General features: G+C 43.7%; 1 protein-coding gene across 5 annotated transcripts in view; it reads left to right on the forward strand.

The window, feature by feature from the left end:
* Evi5 (ecotropic viral integration site 5) overlaps positions 1 to 19,204 on the forward strand; it is a 138,731-nt gene extending 119,527 nt beyond the window's left edge. For all 5 annotated transcript variants that reach the window (XM_075944491.1, XM_075944489.1, XM_075944493.1 and 2 more), the window contains one exon: positions 15,820 to 19,204. In XM_075944491.1, the coding sequence (XP_075800606.1) occupies positions 15,820 to 16,104 (285 nt within the window). In that variant the 3' untranslated portion in view covers positions 16,105 to 19,204. The remainder of the gene's footprint in view (positions 1 to 15,819) is intronic.
* The last annotated feature ends 4,300 nt before the right edge of the window (positions 19,205 to 23,504 follow it).

Raw genomic sequence — 23,504 nt, forward strand, 5'->3', positions numbered from 1 at the left:
GTGAGAGAGAGCGCATGTGAGTATGTGTGTGTGAGAGAGAGAGAGAGAGAACGAGAGAGCACATGTGAGTATGTGTGTGTGTGAGAGAGAGAGAGAACGAGAGAGCGCATGTGAGTGTGTGTGTGTAAAAGAGAGAGAACGAGAGAGCGCATGTGAGTATGTGTGTGTGAGAGAGAGAGAACGAGAGAGCGCATGTGAGTATGTGTGTGTGTGTGTGTGTGTGAGAGAGAGAGAGAGAGAGAGAGAGAGAGAGAGAGAGAGAGAGAGAGAGAGAGAGAGACATTATGGGTGCTCACTAAGGACCATATCACCACTCCATCCTCAGTCTAGCACCAGACCCACACTACGGCAGCACTAACAGCCAAGATTTAAGAGTCGTGTATTTTTAGGTCTGAAATGTTTTTAAAATTTATGTAGAGTTTTACTAAATATGTAAAGAAATTAGGGTCAAAGACTTAAGGAACTTACTTAAGATTACACAGTTGTTGATATGAGGCCAAATTCATGTCCCTGCAAAGGGCTTCATCTATAGCACGGCACTCCTCCAATCCTGATGATATGTGTGATTGTTCCTGTTTGAGTGAAAACGAGCCACTTCTCTCGGGGCACATTATATCCCGAGAGTAGAAATGTAGTTTCATCTTGTATTCCTTCCCTTCTTCTGCGAAGTTTGGATTTTCATCTCATCCGAAACCGGGAAATTATTCCCTTGACCTTGCCTGCTCCTCAGGTTTTGGTGGCGCACCCTAAAATTTTAGAGATAAGTGTCTTCTAGACCAAGGCTGCTGCTGTTTTCAGAAGCAGGAGTGGATGGGAGCAGTCTCCGCAGCTCACATGTACCTGCTGCTAACAAGTGACCACACAGCCGCAGACGTTAGTCTAACAGCTGAATATGTTCTCTGAAGAGCCCAAACTTCTGCTACGTAGTTTTTTTTTTTCCCCGTGTACAGGGCTGTATATCTTTCTCTTCATTCCCTACCTCAAAAAATAGCATAATTTGCCACATTCAGGGAATACTATTAATTCTACACAGGCTGCCTTGTCTTAGCCCATATTCAGGCTTGTGTTCTACTGTATGAAAAGGTCTGCCCAGTCCTGTGTATGCTGTTGGTTACAGGTACTTTGACCTTCTTAAGGAAGTGTGTGCATCTGTGGTATTGCTCTCATTAGAAACTGGTGTTAATTCATAAGAATTTTAAAAAGTTAGCCCTGGTGGGTGGGGCTGAGATGATCTGAACCCTGCTTAAAACTCAAAATAAAAAACAAGAGGACAGAAGCCAAAACTTAGAGAAAGCAAGAAGAGTTCTTGGGAATACACAGATTTGCTGAGGATATCTAGGAACAGTCTGGAGAGATGGCTCAGGGATTCAGAGCACTGGTTGGTCTTTCAGAGGACCTGGTTCAGTTCCTCCACCACAGTAGCTTATAATCTGTTACTTCAGCCTCGGGATCCCAGCACTCTCCTGACTCTGAGGACATAAGGCATGCACACGGTACATAAACATACATACATGCAAAAAAACTCATACATATAAAATATAATAAATCTTTTAAAAAATTTTAAGAAATCAATAGAATAAAATCGGAGCAAGAGACCAATTTATAGACTATGGGGTTTGGTTCCAATACTTAGATTTATAAGGTCAAGTACATCTCTTCCAAAGACATAGCACCCTGGCCACAGAGCAGGTGAGTGAAGTTGTGCAGTGACTAGAATGTTGAGTTCTCGCTGCTGTCCCTGGCTGTGCTTAGTCCCGTGAGGCTCAGAGTTGGCCTAACGTGGACACTGATGGAGAAAGAGCCTCTCTGCTTTGTACGTCCTTTGGCTTCTGAGAGCCCTGCCACTGTAGTAGGAACTCATTTTCAGGACCACTGCTCTTGGAGATCACACTCTTCCCAATGTGAACTTGGCCAATGGGAATTCTCTCAAGCAGGTTCCAGTGTTGGGGCTCCCCTCCCTCTACCCATCTTTCCTCTGTAGCCTCCATTAGTCGGTCATTTCTGGGTTCGTGAGTGTCTAAGTGGTATTTCATGCTACATGAGACGTCTTAAGAGATAGTCCTATATTATCCGCGACAGTTAGATGGCCGTATAAGGGTTACAAACCCTGAGGCAGCGTGATGACTTATATGTAACTCCAGTGCTCGGGGCTGAGGCAGCAGGATTACTGCAAGTCAGAAGCCAGCCAGAACTACAAGTAAGATTCTATCTCAAGAAAAAAAATAGAGGAAACTGAGGCATGTCACTTAGAAGGTTGGGTGCAGTGGCTCATGTCTGTGATCCTAGCACCTGAGAGTGAAGCAGGATGGTTAGGAGCTCCAGGCCAGCATGGGCTGCAGAGTGAAGCCTGTCTCAAAATTTAAAAAAAGACTGCCTACGTTACAAAAAGTAAAAGCAAGTGGCAGTATTTTTTGTAGGAAAACAGCTTACTGTGAGCTCTATGGAGGTGTATTCCTCACAGAGGGTGGGAGAGCCCTTCAGCACTCCTAAGGAGACCGTGTGGTTGCCTGCTCTTAGCACAGCGTCTCATTTGCGTGTGCATCTCCACGATTCTAGCACCAGCATTGAGTGACACTCACAGGACACACTTAGGCTTCGTTTAGCTTGGTAAGGAGTAGTAAAGATAACCCACAGGGTAGGCATCTCCTGCCTCTTTGGGGCTCCAGTTCTATACTTCATGCTCGTTTTTAAGTGATGTCTTCCATTTAAAAGCTGACGATTCCCACTCTTTCCTTTCACTGATCCATGCCAGAGATCTTGGTCTATAGTGTGAGTTTCAGAGTCTCAGAGCCAGTTTGTTTTAAATTTGATTGAGATGCTGTTCTATTGCTATTATCCAACGACCTATCACTTGACACTTTCCTTTTCAAAAAAAAATTTTAGTGTTTACTTTATCTATGTGCATTGGTATTTTGCCTGCATATATTTCTGTTTGTTGGATTCCCTGGAACTGGAGTTACAGTTGTGAGCTGCCATGTGGGTGCTGGGGACTGAACCCAGGTCCTCTGGAAGAGCAGCCAATGCTCTTAACCACTGAGCCTTCTCTCCAGCCCCCATCTTAATTTTTTTTCAATGTTTATGTATTTTTATTTTGACAATTACTTTTCATGCTGCATATTCTTAGATTAAGAGGGCTAGTTTCTTGAACTTTGATTTTGGAATATGGTTAGTCATTTTAGAATTTTGTTTTCTTTTAGATTTTGAATTTATGGGGATCTGCCTGCCTTTGTCCTTCTAGTACTAGGATTAAAGGTATATACTTCCATGCCCAGCGAGTAACTTAATTTTTATTTATTACTTTAAAAAAATAAGTACACAGTGCTAGCTTTTTTTTGCAAATTAGGAATATTTACTAAGTATTGGTTAAAGGAGCTTTGATAAAAGCAGAACTGCTGGCTCTCAGATTTACTAAGCACAGAGTTTTCAGCTGTGGCTGAGGTCTCTAAGGCAGTAAATCATGTGCTTTTCGTGGACAGTATCTCACAGATGCAGTTGGGCGTGAGATAATCAGATTTTCTCTCCCCACGAACAGAACAGCTGGAAATGTCTGCCAGTGTCCGCATCACAGACTTGATGTTGCCCTGCTGCCTGTCTGATTTAAGTTGTGGTCAGCGTGAGGAACCTGTGCTGTGATAAGATAGCGCTTGTGAGGTCATGTGGTTTGCAAGTGCCCAATCTTCACTGAGCAGCCGGCAAGTCTCAGGGTGGAGAGGAGTCCACTCTGACCTAGCTGGGAGAAGGGGGAGGAGGGTGGTGATGTCTTACAGCTCCCGAGGAAGTGAGCAGTACAAGTCATTCATGAGGTTTTATAATAATAAAATACATTATGCTTAATGGTTTAGGCTGAGGTATTAAGAATAAATAATTAAGCTTTTATTGTGGCATTTCCTTTTTTTTAAAGATGAAGCTGAAGGAGCTAGCTAGCCATTGTTTTTGTTTCTTATGGAGGGCAGAACTGCATGGAGAAGGTTTACATTGTTGGTGATTTTTATCAGTTGGAAGTTACTTTCCAAGGAGAGTTACTTATTTTCAACCTGTCAGTAACTGTTTGAGTCCTACATACAGAATGACTACCTGGTTTTGTATAAGTAATCATTTTATCAAGATAGTCGTGTGTGCTCAAGTTTACCCATGTGCGGTTCATAGTGAGTTCTGGAATTCTTTTGGCACTCTAGAAAGAAACCCTGTGATCATCAGCAGTGATTGCTTTACCTCCAAAACACTTTCCCTCCCCTTGGGCAGTCACTCTAAGAGGTTCCTTGATCCTGGACATGTAACATAAATAGAAACATGTAATATTTGGCCTTATGTAACTAGCTTCTTCCACTTAGCGTAATGTTTTCAAGAGTTATTCATATCATACTAGATGTCTCTGTTTCCTTCTTTTGTATTCTCTAATATCCAAAACTGTGACTATGCCACAATTATTCATTGACTAGTTGATAAACATTGGCTTATTCCCATTCTGACTTTCATAAATAGTGCTACTGTAAATATTCACATGCAGACTTCTGTATGAACCTTTACATTTGAGTATATACTTAATAGTAGATTTGTTGGGTCATACACAAGTCACTTCCACATTCCCCAGCTGAGGCAATGCCATACTGTCTTCCAAAGCAGCTGTGACAGTTGTTGTCCGGCAGGATGTCTGTGAGGCTTCTGATCTTTGGCTAACACCTGGTCTGTCTTTGTGGCGAGGCCAACCTGCCAACTATGAAGACTACAGGCCTTAACTCACAATCTCCCTTGGTCTCTCAGGTGATGAGATTCATGGTGGTTCTTGTTAGCATTCCTTGCATGACTTACAGAAGTGGACCATCTTTAAAAAGCCCAGTTGACCATTTATGTCTTTAAGGAAATGTCTGTTTCCCATTCTGAACCCCTTTTTTGTTTTTTGTTTGTTTAGGAGGGTGGTTTTTTTTTTTCAGAATTGGGTTTTCAGTGTTTTTATGTTTTAAGTATATTACTATTATCAGATATATGATTTCTGTTTTTTAAATGTGTTTTTTAAGCATATTTGTTAAAGTAGAGCAGCTTTATCCCTAGAGTGGTTTTTAGGCTGTCTTCTGTTGAATTTGTCCAGTACCTGACTTTCTAGATTATTTTTTAAATTTTTTTATTACTTTATAAATAATACCGATCAAAATTTTCACTTCCTCCCCTCCTCCTACTTCCCTCCCGCTCCCCCACACACCCTCTCCCTTCCCCCTCCAGTCCTGAGAGAGGACAAGGTACCCTGCCCTATGGGAAGTCCAAGGCCCTCCCCCCTCCATTCAGGCTTAGGAAGGTTTGCATCCAAATAGAATAGGATCCCAAAAAGCCAGTACATGCAGTAGAGACAAATCAGTGCTGTTGTCATTGGCTTCTCAGTCTGCCCCAATTGTCATCCACATTCAGAGGGTCCAGTTTGATCCCATGCTTGTTCAGTCCCAGTCCAGCTGGATTTGGTGAGCTCCCATTAGCTCAGGCACACTGTCTCAGTGGGTGGACCAACCCCTCATGATCCTGACATCCTTGCTCATATTCTCCCTCCTTCTGCTCTTCAACTGGACCTTGGGAGCTCAGTCCACTGCTCCGATGTGGGTCTCTGTCTCTGTCTCCATCTGTCGCCAGATGAAAGTTCTATGGTGATATTCAAGATAGTTATCAGTCTGACTACAGGACAAGGCCAGTTCAGGCACCCTCTCCTCTGCTGCCCAGGGTCCTGGCTGGGGACATCCCCATGGACACCTGCACCTGGGAACCCCTCTAGAGCCAAGCCTCTTGCCAGCCCCCAAATGGATTCCTTAATGTAGATATCTCCTTCCCTGATCCCATATCCACCCTTCCTCCATCTCAACCATTCCACTCCCCCAAGCTCTCCCCAACCCTCCCCTTCTCCCTTCTCTCTCCCCATCTCCCCTTCTCCCTACCCCATTCCCACCCCCATGCTCCTAACTTTTGCCTGCTTCCATGGCTCCTCATCACTTTGGTCAGGTCATTCTTCATCCTAAATTGAGATTCTTCCTAGTTTAGTCCCTGCTTCTCTTGTTTTGTCTCTCAAGACCTAGACCCAGCCCCACAAAACTGTGTAGTTTCTCAGTACGTAGTACTTTCTCAGGCCACCTGTATGGAGTCCCCTTTAACATCTGCTTATCCATAAAGACCCAGCTCAGGCATCATCATCATCCTGCTTCCTCCTTAGCTTCTCTGGGCAGTGCGTGGCTTCTCCTGTGATTGTTGTACACTGATGTGACACCTGACATCCTCCAGACACGAGATCTCTGACTGCAGGAGCCTTGTTTGTTCTCTTCTTAAGCATCTGTAGTGTTTGTTGGAGCATGTTGGCTTGATTTGGTGGACTGATTGATAAAACCATCATATAGCTTTAGCAATTTCTGTTAACATAGTTCGATCCACGTAGAACAGAGAAGCTTCATGAGGGCATCTTCTAACAGTGGGGTGTTTTTAATGCCTCAGCTAAAGGTTAAATCAGATGAAATGTTGGTGGTACTTTGATCTAGCCTTAAAGTTCAGAGTAACAAGTGTGAAGTGATTTACTTCCTGTGATTGGTCATAAATTTACATAGGCCCTCATACATTCCAGGCCTCGTCACCACTGGCTGTAGAGTGCTGTCTCAGTATTGCTAATGGTTTCAGTTTTGTCAGGATCCATCAGCTGCCGGGAAGACCGCTCAGTGGTAGTCTCCCTTCCTGCCCACAGGACTGCGTACACCTTCCTATGTGTGGCCGTCAGAGCTCTCTAGATGGCTCTCCTTCCTCCTGTTCTGGAAGCAAATAGGCAGGATCGGGTTTTCCAATTTCAAATTTTCTTCTCTTTACACATGTTGGTGCACAACTCTTCACTGCTTCTGAGTGTGAATAAATGATTTCATTTCATACATTTTTACATAATCTCCAGTTTCTTGAATGTTCGATGTTTTTAATGACTTAATGCTGATTCCTTCCTAAGCTTTAACTTAGGAGTGTCTCAGTGAAGTGTCTTAGTGTTCTAACTTACTACTGAGTCCTGCATGTTAGGGTCTTGGTTCACAGTGATTAAGAAGTCATGACCTCAAGATGATCACTTTTGTTGGTTTCCTGTTTGAGTTCTCTGGAAATCTTTTGGTTTGGATGTTTGTTGCTTGTTATAATACAGCTTTTTTTCCCCTTTGGTTTTCTTGAGAGAGGGTTTCTTTGTATAGTCCTATCTGTCTTGGAACTCATTCTGTAGGCCAGGCTGGTTTTGAACTCACAGAGATCCGCCTGCCTCTGCCTTCTGAGTGCTGGGATTAAAGGTGTGCACCACCACACCTGGCTATAATACAACTTTTTAAAGAAGCTGATAATTAGGAAAATTTTGAACCTGGTGGTACATACAGTTGTAATTCCGGTGCCAGCTGGGGAGAGGTGGGAAGATAAGGGTTAGGGTCATCCTCAGCTTGGCATTGCTGGTAAAAAAAAAAAAGACAGAAAATATAGCATGTCATTCTCCATTTTCATCTGTTTTAAATTCTGAAATCTGGATAAACTATTAAAAGTATAAAGAATTTAGGCCAGATGGTGGTAGCACAGGCCTTTTAGCTAATTTCTGAGTTCAAGGCCAGCCTGATCTACACAGTGAGTTCAGGACAGCCAGAGCTGTTACACAGAGAAACTGTGTCTTGAAAAACAAAACAAATTATTGACCAAGCTGGGGGGGGGTGTATATAATTTAGCAATCTGTGTGACTGTTGGCCTCTCCTGCTCTTCTAACAAGAAGTGTAGCGTACAGTTAGTTCTTGGTGGTGTGTTCCTGCAGCAGTGCTGTCCTCTCACAGACATGGACACACAAACACAAGTGTCAGGTGCGGCTTCACCACCTGATGTGACTCAGTCTTGGAAACTTGCTGCGACTGTTCTGCAGCTCACTCTGTCACATGACTCACCTTGGCAAGACCTGCTCTAGTAGTGATCAAAGTTCATTTGGTTGGGGGTTTTTTGGTGTGTGGACGGCTTTTTCCACTTTGTTGTGGATTGATGGTCTTTCAGAATACCCGGTGTTTTTTCCTCTTTTTTGAATCTCAGAATGTGGTACTTGTCTGCATTGTGCAATCTGTGTTCACACGCAGGAGGAAAGGTATTTTAACTTGAAGTAATATGCATCTTTATCTATAATGTGCCATGTAAGTATACTCTTATTAATGTCTTTCTAATTGTGTGAATCCCTTTGTTCAGATGTCAAAATTGGGAAATTACCACTTGTGCTTCTTTAAAGTTGAGTGTGAAAATGAACCTGACCTTTGACAAGTTAGCGACACCCTACAGCGTGCCTAGAAGAAAACAAACACGCGGAGAACATGCTATCTCCTCTGACCCTGTGGACGCTTGCCCAGATGATCATTTTCTCAGCACAGATTTTTCTGCTATTTAGTAGTGATCTATATTTAGAGGCTTCAGGACTCTGAAATTAGGCTGGGCAGTGGTGGCGCACGCCTTTAATCCCAACACTCGGGAGGCAGGGGCAGGCGGTCTCTGTGAGTTCAGGGCCAGCCTGGTCTACTCCAAAACTTCGAAGAAACCCTGTCTGAAAAAAAGAAGGAAAAAAAAAAGACTCTGAAATTAGGACAGAAATTTGTCTTGACGTATAGTGGTTTAGTTTCTAGAGTAGACGGAGGATACCTTTCACACACTACACACGCATGATGACTGCAGTCCTGTGGGCTCCAAAACGCCCATCTCTAAAGCCTCCCACTCTGAAATCTTGGCGGTGATTTCAGTGTGAAATAGCTGCAGTGATCCCATAGCTTCTATGTTTGAATACACCATCACACAGTTAGAAACTCGCTGTTTCCTGTCACAGCCTTCATTCATCAGTTTCCTGTTTTCTTATTAACTATAAGCGTTTTATGCCATAATATTTGCTGGCTATATATCTTACCACTCTCCCTTGCCAATTGCAAATAGTTGGGGCTTCCTGCTGACAGAGAAATCATGAATTCTGATCTCTTTATTGTTAATACAAGGCTAAAGTGTTGGTAATTTTTAAAGTGGTAAGTATACTCAGTGCCATAAGTGCTATTTACCTACGTTCTACATGGTCTTACGTTGTTCTACTCTGTTTCTTAATGCACAACATGGTGACGCAGTCCACAGCAGGTAAGAACCAGCGCCCGTGACCCGGTCAGTGCTCACCTGACTGCGTGCTGAGACTGGCATCACATGTAAAAGGGTGAATGAATGAATGAATGAATGAATGAATGAATGAATGAATGAATGTGGTCAGGGCCACCAGCTTTTCAGTGCTGCTTGTGGGCATTGTGTATTGTCTTATACTGAATCAGAAAGCTGAGTACTCAACTGATTTTTTAAAATCATTCCTGCAGTCTAAGGAGTAATGATAGAGATGAAATGTATGTTCAGCAGCTGTTACTGCATGCTTTTCTAGAGTCCTCCAGCATCAGACTTACCTATAGATATGGTCAGCAGCTGTTACTGCATGTTTCTCTAGAGTCCTCCAGCATCAGACTTACCTAGAGATGTGTTCTCGACCATGCACAAGGTCCTCCGTTCAGTCCTCAGTAGCTGGATGAATAAATGAAGCTTTTTAATTTTTGTTTGAGACAGGTTCTCTCTATTGTGCCATGCCCTTGGCTAGTGAGTGGTTTTATTTGTTGTTCTTTCAGTTGGGCTGCCTGTGAGCAGTAGCTTCCCTGGCTAGTCTGTCTTAGTGCTGTCGAAGGTCAAGTTGCAAGTCAGTTTTAAGCATATTTAAATATTTAGGATTTTTTGTATATTTTATCTTAAATGTATGAGTCTTTATTCTACATATATGTACATTATGTGCACACCTCGTGCCATGGAGGCCCTAAGTGTTCTTAACCACCAAATCGTCTCTCTAGGCTCCTGTACTTGATTTCTTGAGACAGGGTCTCTAATGGAGCCTGGAGCTCAGTGGTTCTGTTAGACCCCCTGTCTGTGCCCCGCCCCCGCCCACTTACACGTGGACTGTGGATGTGCTCTACCACATGCGGCTTTCATGTGGGCACTGGGGTGATATCAGAGCCTCCCTCTTGGCCAGCACGCACCTTACCTGCTGAACCATCTCCTTAGGCCTCAGTGCTGTGTTCTTATTAAAGGCCTAAGATGTGCCCCGTGTGGGCTGGGAAAAGGAGGGAGGAAGAAGGGGAGTTTACGATCATCTTCAGCCAGTCAGTAGTTAGGTGAAAGACATGGACAAACCAGAAGGAAATCTCCAGGTGGTGCTGAGGGTGTGGACTCTTCTTTTTTTTTTTTTTTTTTTGGTTTTTCGAGACAGGGTTTCTCTGTAGCTTTGGAGCCTGTCCTGGAACTCCCTTTGTAGACCAGGCTGGCATCGAACTCACAGAGATCCTCCTGCCTCTGCCTCCCAAGTGCTGGGATTAAAGGCGTGCGCCACCACCACCCAGCCTTGGACTCTTCTTAAGAATGATAGAACCGTTGTGCTGGATTTCACACCTCTCGATAGAAGTTATAAAGAACAAACCAGGCTCTGAGAGGTGTGTGCTCAGAAGTCCTTGTGGCTCCTTAGAGTTGGGAGAAAGGTTCGAAATTCCCCAGTAGGAGGATTGGTTAGGGGGATCGTGATGCTCTCCTAAATGAGGTACCACTCAACCACCGAAGATGAGACCAGGAGTGTGGAGGTTTGCTAGCAAGCGGGGAGCAGGCTGTCAGGTCCTGCATGCAGTGACTTAGTTCAAAAGATAAGGTACAGTGTTACTATTTGTCTCCGGATTATGGAACATGAATTGCTTTCTTTTCTAACTTGTCTTTTGTTTATTTATATAGTAAGTTTATAATTTTATAATAAAACTAAAGGCGTACACAGTCCATTTTGGCAGTTACCTGGCAGCTTCTTTTTAAGAAGATCGTGTCCTCACAAGAATGAAGTGACTATTCAGTATGCTATAGGTGTGCAGCTGTCTTTTCACCAGGTAGTGGCCTTCCCCATGTTGCTTTTTTGTCCTGCTTCTCTTAGATGTTGACTTTACATTTGACTGTGCCACTTTTAAGACTGAGGAATACGCACAGGTCCAACCAGACAGGATCCCTTAGAGGAGGAGGTGGACATAAGCTTCCACCCCTCCCAGGAGGCAGCCTGATGTCGCTACCTCCAGAGGATTCTCACTGGGAAGATTAACCACACTTAAGGGTGCTTGCCCAGCTGTTGGTGGCCAGCACAAAATGAACTCAGTGGAATTTTTGTAGACTTCTTGTCTCATTTGATTTGTTTGGACTTTTTTTGTCTAGTGATCTTTTGCTTGTTTATTATGGCTTCTGATTTTGTGTTTGTATGTGTTTCTTAAGCTTTCTATTTTTTTAATGATTTATTTATTTGTTTGTTTATTTATACAGTATCCTGCCTGTAGGCCAGAAGAAGGCAACAGATCTCATTATAGGTGGTTGTAAGCCACCATGTGGTTGCTGGGAATTGAACTCAGGACCTCTGGCAGAGCAGTCAGTGCTCTTAACTGCTGAGCCATCTCTCCAACCCCTCTATTTTTTTTTTAAATCTGTTTTGCTTGCTTTTTGTCTGCTTATTTGTTTTCTAGAGAAAGAAAGAAGGACTGGAACTGTGTGGGTGGGGGGCATCTGGGAGAAGTTGGGGGAGGGAAACCATGATCAGAAAGCATTGTGTGAGAGCCAGGCAGTGGTTATGCACGTCTTGAGGCAGAGTCAGAAGGATCTCTGTGAGTTCGAGGCCAGTCTGGTCTACAGAGTGAGTTCTAGGGCAGCCATGACTGTTACACAAAGAACCTTGTGTAAAATCAAAACAAAATAAGAAAAGAAAATACTGTTTGAAAAAAATTATTTTCAATTTAAAAAAAAAAGGAATGAAAAAACCAAGAGGAAGTGGAACCATCCCTGTTGACTCTCACCTTGGGAGGTTGATCTTTCCGAGACTCATCTTCTGGGGTCTCAAGACTTCAGGAAAGGGTTCCTTCATTTAGAATTTGAGACATGGTGCCTCTTTTCATAGCAAATCTCACTGGACTCTCTCTCTCCTGTAGTAGGAAGCCACTTGTTTGTTCCTGCAGCTCAGACCCGAAATAACAACACAGTGATTAATTAAATCACTGCTTGCCCTATTAGCTTAAGCATATTGCTAGCTAGCTCTTACATCTAGAATTAACCCCATTTCTATTATTTTATATTTCACTATGAGGTTTGTGGTCTACCAGCAAGGTTCCAACTGACAGCTTGCGTCTTTCCCCTCTGGCAGCTACATGGCATATCCTTGACTCCACCTGCTCTCTCTCTCTATTTATATCTTTTCCGCATGGCTATATTCTGTTAAGCCATTGGCTGAAAGCAGCTTCTTTATTAATCAATAGAAGCAACACATATACAGAAGGACTTTCCACACCATTTCCCCTTTTCTGTTTAAATAAAAAGGAAGGTTTTTAACTTTAGCATAGTAAAATTACATAAAACAGGTATCAAGTGAGAATTACAATTGCAATATTTATATCTACATTTTGTCATAACTAAGGAAAACTATAACTGTCTATTCTTCGACTCCACCGAAGACTCCAGAAGGATATAATATTACCTAAGTAAACAGGAGGTGCATTGTAAGCAACTTCCAAAACTCTAGAATTGACAGAGACATCTCACTGCCTGGACAGTCACCCAGCGTTCTTCTGTAATCTTCAGCCTAGAGGCTCATAGTATCCAGGAGACTTTTCCATGAAGCACGAAATTTCAAAGACAGTTCCACCTATATTGGCAGTTTGTCAGTCACTTTCTTCTGTGTCCTGCAGAAGATGAAGCAGGAACCTGAAGGACTGTCTCACCTTCTTTAGGAAACTTCAGCAGTCATTTTTCTGGGTCCTGCATGTCCAGTTCATACCATATACCATCAAGCAGTCCAGGCAAGAGCAGTTTCTTGCCCTAATGGCTAACAAACTCCATAAGGAGACTCTTCAATGCCCATCTTCCTCTTGAAGTAATTGGTGCTGCCAGGAGCAGATGTGTCTCATTGTCATGAAAAAGTCCTAAGTTCTTAAAACATTTTAAATGCCAGATTCTGTAGTCTTTGAAAAATCTGAAGAATATCTATCCATCAACTGTGGCTGAGAGCATCAGTGTTTAGCTTAAGGTGAGCATCAGCAGTTCTTCTCTTGGACATTCATCCCCAAGCCCTGCCTGTGTCCACAACGGAGACAGCCATAGCCGCTTTAAACAGAATGCTGTGGGACCCACCTCCAGGGGATGGTTAGCTCACCACAGCCTACCTGTTCTCTGCAAGGTGGTGCCCAATGAGGTGTCAGCCAGGGCAAGGCACCCAGGACTTCCTCTAGAGTCGACAAGAAGAGTGAACCCCGCCTCCAGATCTCTACAGCCATTCTCACACCTTGAACATGTCAGGCTCTCCTGGGACATTTGCAGGGAAAACACGGATTCCAGGATTTTAGTTCCTTAGATGGGAGGGGTCTCCCTTGACAGGAAGCCTCCAAGTAGATTTGTGCATATGCAGCCCTTTTGAAAGTAAACTCAATACCCCAGAATTCCCTGTTCCAGGGCCCACTTACAGTCCCCCACTGGGGCCTTTTTCATAACCCAGTGTGCCCATTTCTTAGTCCAGAGATAGGTGAGGGCAGCTTCAGTCCTAGGACACCTTCCCTTACCTTTCTTTGTTTCTTTGTGCAACCAAAACATGGCTCTGCTTTGTTGTGTCAGCAGCATCCACAGAGGCAGTAGATATCACCTTTCATTTTAAGAAACTGAGTCCTCAGCCCATAGTTAATTTTCTGTAGTTTACGTTTTGTTAGAGCAAAGGAAAACCACAGCTTTCCAAACAACTGAGAAGTTGTGGTTGTTCTGCCGCGCCCCTCGTCCGTAACAGCCAGGAAGAAGGGAGACACGTGCTCCATAGTATGTCCTCAGAGGGATCTGGGGAAGAAGAGGGAAAGGAAGAGATTAACTGACTGAACTCAGCATCACAGCTATAAATCATGTGTTGCAAAATGGCGATGGGATGTTGCATCAGAGCATGGCGGTTGTGATATGGCCTCGGGTCGCACACCATGAGGAGTTGTGATATTCTGTACCTTTCTGCTGAAGATTTGGTGCTGAGTTTAGTTAGGTTCCCTCTGTTACGCCAAGGGGCCACACGTTACTTGAGTTTCATTGTCCCTCTCCTGTATATTCTTCTTGTATTGCTGAGGGCAGGGACCAGGCAATGGCTGCACCGAACCTGGGACCCCTGGTTCCTGCTAATGTGTCTTCACTTCTTCCTGGAAGTCTTGTCAGGAAAGCTGGGAGGCAGGGTGGCGAGGCTGCCACGGCTTTTCTCTCAGAACCGTTAGTTTTGAAAGTGTTTGTAACGTTTCCTGCCCATTTCGTGTTGCCTTTATCTCAAGATTTGAAAGATAGTGACTAGGAGTTTGTCACGGAGAACGAGGATAAAGGCTGGTAGGAGTGTTGAGGGTAGGGGCGTGAAGTGTATCGTAGCGTGCCCTTGAGATATTTGATGGCTAATTAATTGTTTTTTTTTCTGTTCTTAATTCTGCTTTTTGTGTGTGTGTGTGTGTGGATTTTTCGAGACAGGGTTTCTCTGTGGCTTTGGAGCCTGTCCTGGAACTAGCTCTGTAGACCAGGCTGGTCTTGAACTCACAGAGATCTGCCTGCCTCTGCCTGTGCTGGGATTAAAGGCGTGCGCCACCACCGCCCGGCTGCTTTTTTTTTTAATAGGGAAAAAAGATACAGTATACAGGACAAGTGAAAGAATGTCAAAATTAGCATTATATCTGCAGCATAAATTCTCAAGGACAGGACAGGTGTCTGCACAGTAGGGTGTTTGTGCTGGGGGGGGGGGGCTTTGATGGGATTTAAGCAGAGCAGCGTCTGACCTGATAAAGGCAGGTGCTTTTGGAGAGTATAGTTTAGGGTCAGAAGAGCTAACAATTTTCTGACTCTAAACTCAAGACTTAGACCCAATCCATAGAAACTACAGACAGCTTTTTACCTTCTCAGTCCTGAAAATCTCTAGGAAGAGAACATAGGTCTGGAAGGGAGAAGAGCTAACCCCTGAGAGGCAGTCATTCCTTCGAGCAGAGCTGATACACAGGCTGGGCTTTCGGAGTTGGAGATGCCTCACACTCCAGACTGGCCTCAAGCTTGTTGTAGCTAAGAATAGCATTAACCCCTACTACTCCTGCCCCACCTCCCATCACCACGATCACGAGGTGAACCACCAAGCCTGGTTTATGAGGTGTGGGGATAGAACACACATCTTTAACCACTCAGCCAACTGAGTTAGCCCCAGCTCCAAGACTCAAAAACTTAATAATTTCTGACTCAATTTTATCATTTACAGAGTTATGGTAACATGCTTTCAAGATGGTGTGTGTACTAGTCAAGAGTGTGGTCTTGAGGTTCGTAGCTCCTATCAGTACTGCTGATACGCAGGTGAACTGATGGGCTGTCTGCTTTACATCACAATAAGCCACGGACAGAATGGTATAATTTATAATGCAGCCCGGCTGTCTGTGATGTGTAGAAATCAGATGATGTATACATGGAGTTCCTTACCTTCAGTACAGTAAATGTTTGGTAATTGAAACTGCTATTGACTGGGAAACCTCAGCAGGTTCCTCCCAGGTTCCATTTCCTAATCAGTAGAACAAGAATAGTAAAATCTAGCACTTAAGGCTGTCGGAGTCAGAATGTTAGGAAGCATTCAAAATCATTGTGTCTTTAAGTAAATAGATCAAAGTATTGTCTTTCTTGAACACAATTATATGCTTTTTCATGGGAAAGTTGTGTTTGCCTTGGTTTGACTCTATCCAGTAATCTGGATTTTGTTTTCAACAGCTCAGGTGCCTAAAAGGCCAGAGGAACTTCTCCAGCCAGCCACCGTTTGATGGAGTCCACATCGTCAGCCATTTGATAGGAGAGGATGAGTCCTTCCCCTCCTCAGACGAAGAGTTCGTGGATGGTTCCTTACAGGAAAGTGGCCTTGCATTTCCTTTGCTTGGAAAGTCTGGCTCCGTGTCTCTGGATCCGGCTTTGGCAGACGGCAGTGAGAGCGAAGGGGAAGACAGCGCTGTGCCGGGAACGCAGCCCCTACAGAGAGAGTCCTACTCCACCATGGTCTGACCATCACTGTGACAGCCTGAGATGAGATGGGGCCGCCCTCTGTCCTGTGTGTGTATATGTGTCTGTTTTACAGCCTCACATGACTGCCAAATGTTCGCTGAATTTCCATTGCCACAGTAGACTGGAGTATGCTAATTGGTAAATGGAGTTCTAACAGTATTACAGAATATTAATTTTTCATATTTAGAAAATACTGCTATGTCTAAATGTAAGAACCATTTTAAAATTCAGAACTGTGGGAAATTGGATTTTCTTTAAACAAAACTGCTCTTGTGCAATATTCTATCTTCACTGATCACAGCGCGCATTGGTGTCCTCATTCTGTTTCCAAGGGGGCTCCCCTAGACATCCAGCCAAAACACAGAGGTGGTTCAACTTGTGTTTTGAGGATATTTTTTCTTCACTAAAATTGTAGCTCTGTTAGTAGGTCATTGAAGATTGTCAAACACAACTTTTTTTCAGTATAATTTCTAAACACAAAGTAATCATCGTCTGTTCTGAAAGTTTTTTGTTTTAGTTTCTACATTTTATGTGTATCATACTTCTGTGTGTCAGAATAGTAGCAGGCTAGCTGCAGATATATTATTTGTACATATTTATAAATCCGTATCGCCCGGCATTGGACATCCTTTTACACGAGGAGCAAACGTTGACAGTGACCGTTGCCAGCATTCTAACAGGACTTCTGTAAATAGCAGGGTAAAGAAACTAAACACGGACCAGACACTACTGTTGGAGCAGCTGTGGTAGCCTGTACTCAGCGGATCCTGGCTGATCGCTGTTCAAACACTACTGGTGAAGTCCTTGACTCCATCCGTGACTAATAAACTCCACCATCAAAGAGGTTATAGCACATGCTAGTTCATGCCAATCTATTTAATGTAATTTACACTAGAATAAGTTCCAAGATGCACAGCAAATATTCTGGGGGGGAATCTGAGTATTTAAATCCTCTAGTTTCTGATTGACAGGTAAAGCCATAAGAACCCTTTCTTCCTAGTCGTTTCTTTGTATTATTTAGACTTTTTCTCTAGAAAACTGAACGCTTGTTATTTGTAAATTGAGAAACGATACTCACCTGTGGAGAGGCTGCTGGCCTGTGTTGACTGGATGTTTTCCACCCTCAGTTTTTAGTAGCCTGAGCCATAGAGGAAGATAGAATGTAGTGTGTTTGGAAGTACATTTTTGCACAGAGTATTGCATACGCAAAGAAAAATATTTTATAAAATGGAGTAGAAGAAACAAGTAGTTTACTTTCTAAAGCTATATAAAGCCTTATGCTGCATCATGGGCTAAGCTTTCCCAGACAGGACTGGAAACATGCCTTCTGTTTTCAGAACACCCACTAAATTTTAGTATTTAATTTACCTGTAATTACAAGCTAGTTATTTAACAGAGCTAAGATATTAATTCAGATCTCTCTCTAGACTTCTAGAGGTCTAGCTAACAAGTTTTCCAGTTCCCTTTTCTCTGGCAATGTTACATCAATAATTTTCATTTCAATCTGTTTCCTAAGTATCTCCTGTTGGGTGTTCATCAGCACCAGTAGTCAGGTTTCTGAGAGTACCTGACAGAGGCCGTCAATAGCCCAGTGACATAAGAGGAGTTATAGCCCTCCTTTTTTATCTTGACCCCCTTATCAAGAAACCTCAGTGGGACTGGAAGTGTAGCCTGGAAGTTAGAGTGTTTACCTAAAATGCCCAAAACCCTGTGTTCAATTCCAAGCCCCACCAAAAGATGGACAAGCTCAGAGAATTTCCTAGTACCCTCTCTGGTTTGGAACTAGGTGTAAAAGAACCCTGGTCATTAAACCTTAATTCATTGATGCTCTTGTGATTTGTACAGTGGAAAATTAGAGGCAACGTCCTCTCCAGAGCTTTGAGTCCAGACAGATGCAGTGGTGCAGATCTGTGGTCCCCGCTGCTCGGAACCGGCCTGGGGAACACAGTAAGATGTTATCTTTTAATTCACGTAGACCTTAGATATAAATCCTTCTGGGTTTTAGCGTCCAGTAGGATACTGTGCCCTGATCCGACTCCATTTCATCCAAATTAATGTAAGTATATTGTTCAACACTTCGAAGCATTAGACTGTGTCTCTACTGATGAACTTTATGTCTTGAAGAATTGAAAGACGTTTTATGGGAACAAATAGGATGACAGGTGATGGGAAACCTTGCTCTCTTGGGACAGTGACCTCCCTTCCCACTCCAGGTGACACATTGAAAGGACTCTTTCCCCACTGCTGGGGATGGAATCCCAGGACTTACACACGGTGGGCAAGCTCTCTACCCCTGAGCCACAGCCAGGTCTGGCGTCTTCAAAATCAGCATATACATTTTCTTTATGGAAAATGAGACCAAAGATTTTGTTTGACACAACTTCTACTCTGGTTCTTGTTATTTGGATTGTTTGTTTTGGTTCGTCTTTATTTTGCTTGGCCAGTTGGCAGCCACTCAGCACTTGCTGACTGAAACATCATATTCCAACTGACTGGCTATTTATGTTGAAGAAACCTTTCCCAGCCCTGAGCACAGTGCAACTTGTTCATTTCCAGGCAGTGCCTTTGACTGAAAATAATGTCTGCTGCTTTTGAAGTATATATTATTCCTGGCGTCGTGGGTCATTGGTTCCTCATTCGTTGTTTGCATAATGCACTATAATATTCAAATTTTTAAAAATTAAGGCTATCGATTATGTTTTGTGGCAAGTGTGGCTATTACACAGCACCAAGACACCCATGGTGACCTTGTAGAATCAGTTTCCTTACTAAACAGTGAGTTTTAGCCTGAGAGTTTTTGCTGCTCTAGATTAACAAACAATTATAATTTAAAATTAATTTCTTTTTAATTCTAAAATTAGTTAAAATTTCTGGTTGGAGGTAGGGTAGATGCTATTTAAAACCCAGATTTTTACAGCACACCCGTAGATCTGCATAGCTCTTCGCTTCAGAGAAGAGACAACACAGTAATACATTGGACATGCACAGTTATAAATGTACTTCATTGTACCCTTGGGTTTTTTATTGTAACACTGTATGATAACCTAAATGTTTACTTGTGCCTTTGCTTTAAATAATTAAAATTTCTCATTTTGCAAGACTTTATTTCCTTAAATTATTGAGAGGGAAGGGGTGTCAAAGTACTACTGAAGAACATTGGCCACAGAGAAGACTGGCGGTGCTGAGGTCTGTGTTTCCTCAGTGGGGGTCACAAGCCCCTGCTCTACATACAGAGTACCACGCACTCTCGATGAGTTTGACATCCAGGAGATATTTTCAGTTTCAGAAACAGCCAGATGTCTAGACTTGTTTCCTTCCTGAACATGGTATTTGTTTTAATTATCAGTGGCAGCATTTTCATCACAACTGTAACTTAGGTTATTGAAGGCATCAGAAGCAGCCATGCACATGAAGTTTACAAGAGTTATAATCCAGACTTCTCTACCGGAACTGTTAGCATTTGGATTCTGATTTTGTTGCAGGACATCCTGCATACTGTAAGATGTTTGCAGTATCATAGCCTCTACCCTATGGATGCCAGTAGCACCCATGCCTTCAATGGAGGCAAAATATCTCCAGGTATGGAAAGGTGAGGAGGACTAGAGTGAGTGAGGTCTGAGTGAACGGATAGTTGACACGGGCTCAACCTTGTCAAGGACCCCAAACCTTCAGACCCACAAGAACAAGGCAAAGCTCCTTCCTCTGGTACGCTTCTTACAGAAATGTCAAACTCCTCCAGACCCAAGTGTGGATGCTGATAGTGTTTACAGAAAACATCCACCATGGCCTTCTCCCTTCGGCCGTTCATGGCCTCAGATGGCTTCCCTACCGAGACTGTTCCTGATCTGTGTGTCATAGCCCATGCTTCCTTCGTCTGTATGTGACAACCCCACCTCTCTGCTCAGCTGTTATAATAATTATGCTGAGCTTGCAGGGTGCTGAGGTTTCTCCACCAGGGACCAGTCCTCTGGACTCCAGCTCGTCTGTGTTTCCCCCTGTCATCATTTCTTCACCATCCAGTCAGGTCTATCCTGGAGCCATACTAAGGACGTGGCTTTCAGACATCGTCACAGAGGACAGAGAATAAAAGTCACTCTGTGGTCGAGAAATGCTTAGAAATTTAGCAGCCTATGAAGAAAGTCAGTAGACTCCAGCATAAGAACATACGTACCCCCTGAAGACACAGGGAAAATTGGCATCTATTTCTAGTAATCAGTGGAAAGGAAAATGTGTGTGCCGCAATAGGTACCATCTCCCATCTGTGTGGAGGTGTGTGCCAGCCCTAGCTCTCAGGGTTCTGAGGCAGGAGGATTGTTCCAGCCCAGAAATTTGAGATTTGAGACAAACCTGGGTAACTTAGGCAAACCCCACCTTAAAAGAAAAGGAAAGGAAAATATTGGCAGTGGTGTAGGAAAAAAAAAAAAGAGCCTGTGAGTCACTGCTGTAACTACCGTGGAGAACAGCACTTTACTATGTAACCCAGCAGGTCTAAATAAATACTCACTTAATGTTCACAATGCCCACAGCAGGAGCATTGGCTAAAAGGTGGCAGCAACTGCTGTCTGTCATCAGCTGAATGGATTTTGGGTGTGCATGATGTATGCCTACAAGGGAGCTGTATCCATGGAAACACCAACAGCTGAAGTTCTGATACATTATACAATAAAAGATGGTCCTTGAAAACACTGTAGTGAAGTAGCCAGATAGACCTGTCCTTTTGGAGTAGACATTTTACCAGGATATGGGGTAGCCCAGGTGGTTATTATCTGGTGGTTACAAAGCTGCCAATTGAAACGATGAAAAAGTTCTGGGGGTGGATAGTGCTGATGTTTGTACAGTCTTGAAATGTGCCTGTTTGCGTTTGGATGTGAAATTTCCCCTCCCCAGGCTTAAGTGTTTGAATGATTGGTCCCCGGGTAATGGTAGTGTTTTAGAAAGTAGTATAACCTGTGTGTAATGGGGCCTTGCTGGAGGAAACTGAGAGGCAGGGCTTGAGGCTGTGATGGTGTCCTATGGAGTCAGAATCTCTGCTCCCTGATCCACCAGAGTGTGAAGGAGTCACTAGCACCACGTGAACTGCCGCCATGGACCAATCTGCTCCTGCCGTGAGCCCAGTACACACGGCTTCCCTTGAGTTGCTTCTTGAGGGGTATTTTGGTCATGAGAGCGTGTGAGTAATAAGTACAGGAAGTTGGCACCAGGAGGTGAGGTTGTTGCTGAGGTGACCATGATCTAGTGACTTAGGACCGTGGGACTTGTTGACAGGAGTATGAACAGGTTGGGGCTGCAGGGTGTAAGCAGAGCCTCAATGGCCATCGTGGAAACACTTCTGATGAGAATGCAAGTGAAAAGATGAACAGGAAAGGTCAGCCAGGCTCCAGGCTTCGCAGGGGAGCAAGGACTCTTAGCCAGGACTGAGCCAGAGGCCATTCATGTGACATGCTGGAGAAGAACATGGCCACGTTGCCGTGTCCTGAATTGGTGAATTGAAGTTAATGGCTAAATTGTTATCTGGGGAGCTTCATCCAAGGCAGCATAGCATTTAGGCTGTGGCAAGGTCTTTGCTCACTTGTTTTAGTTAGATTGACAAAGGGAGAAGAAGCAGAACAATGTGGGAAACGTGCAGTTTTGTTCAAACGGAGCACAAACCCAGTAGCAGACAAAGCAGCTGTAGGCAAAGCTGTAATTACTAGAGAAACAATGGATATGGTGGAAATGGTGTCTTGAGGGTGAGGCTTCATGAATGGAAGGTATGAGAGTATGAGAATATAAACCCATTTTTAAATTTTCTATTTAGAAAGAATACCTGAAAAAACAGCCTTCAAAATACCCTTGCTCCAGCCTGGCCACTGAGAAATCTGTTACCTACTTCAGCTGCACAGGTTCTTAAAGGCCACTGCAATTGTGGCCCAAGACACCAGGCCATGTCAAACTCAGGAGAACTTGTCATCCGCGTGGTGCTGGTTCTGCAGGTCTGCAAGTTGCTAGAGTGATGGGCTAAGGGAGAGTGTGTCTTGGTCCCACAGAAGCAGCTGGGTGGTGTGTAGCAGGGATTGTTCTGCAGTGCCAATTCGTGAAGCTGTGCGGGTGAAGGGTAAGCTTCAGCAGAGATGCCAGGACAGTGGAGATGCCAGGCGAAGCTACAGGCACCAAATAGAGCTATCTCAAGAGACAGAGGCGCGTGTGCTTCAGACCATAGGGCGGAGAATGCAGGGCTCTCAGAACAGACTTGGGATTTTGAACAGTGTTCAAGTTTGTACTTTGGAGACTTTTACTAATGAGTAGTGAGTGGCACATACCTGTGATTTCAGTAGCAGTAGGAGGACCACTGAAAGTTCACGGCCAGCCCGGTGTATGTGTCTCAGGTCAGCCAAGGCTGTGTGGGAAACCCTGTCTTGGAGGGCAGGGTGGAGAGAAAAACAAAAACTACTGTAGGGATCTTAAAAGTTGAGTTGAGTGTATTTTTCAAGAGATGACCTTGAGGCTTTGGAGGCCAGAGGCAGAACGCTGCAGCTTGGATATGAAAATGTACCCATGGGCTCACATGTTTGAACACTTGGTCCCCAGCTGGTGGTATTGACCTTAACCACTGGCCTTCCCCACCATGGGCTGTACCTTCTCACACCGTGAGCCAAAAAGACTCAAGTACTATGTGTGTTTAGAATGTAAAGTCAGCTTATAAACGAGACATTTAGAAGGCAAAATAAAACCTGAAGTGATGTGGGATTCCCCTCTGTATGCAGTAAATGTTTTATTACCATTGGTTATTAAAGAAGCTGTTTTGGACAATAACTTAGTAAAGCCAGGCAGGACATCTGAACAGAGATATAGAGAGAAAATAGGCTGAGTCAAAGAGATGCCATGTAGCTGCAGGAGGAGAAAGACACCAGCCACAGGCCACAACCTCATGGTGATTGACATATTAATAGAAATGGGTTAATTTCTATGCAAGAGTTAGCTAGAAATATGCATAAGCTATTAGCCAGTGATGTAATTAATATAGTCTGTGTGATTATTTACATCTGGGCAGCCCCTTGGCACCTTCACTAGCACCCTGCCTTCTAGCACAACCACGGCCCACTGTTATGTGTACCGGTGTTAACAGAGATCCAGACTTTATTTTTTCTATCTCAGACTCTAATCTAGAATAACACATTGTATTTAGATAGGCGTTTCCCCCCACTCTACCCCTTTGGCTCTTTGAGACAGGCACTCACCATGTAGCCCAGGCTAGCCTCCCATCTGCCTTCCAAGTACTACAGGTGTGTGCTTCATCCCGTGCTTTGAAGGTGCTGGATCATTTAATCTTCACAATAGTATCTTTATCTTAACTTTAGAGTTGAGGAAATTAAAGAACTGGGTTTAAAAAGCTTGCCCAATGTTTAGAGCTAATAATGGTG

The sequence above is a fragment of the Microtus pennsylvanicus genome, chromosome 12, assembly GCF_037038515.1.
Source record: "Microtus pennsylvanicus isolate mMicPen1 chromosome 12, mMicPen1.hap1, whole genome shotgun sequence".
Lineage (NCBI taxonomy): Eukaryota > Metazoa > Chordata > Mammalia > Rodentia > Cricetidae > Microtus > Microtus pennsylvanicus.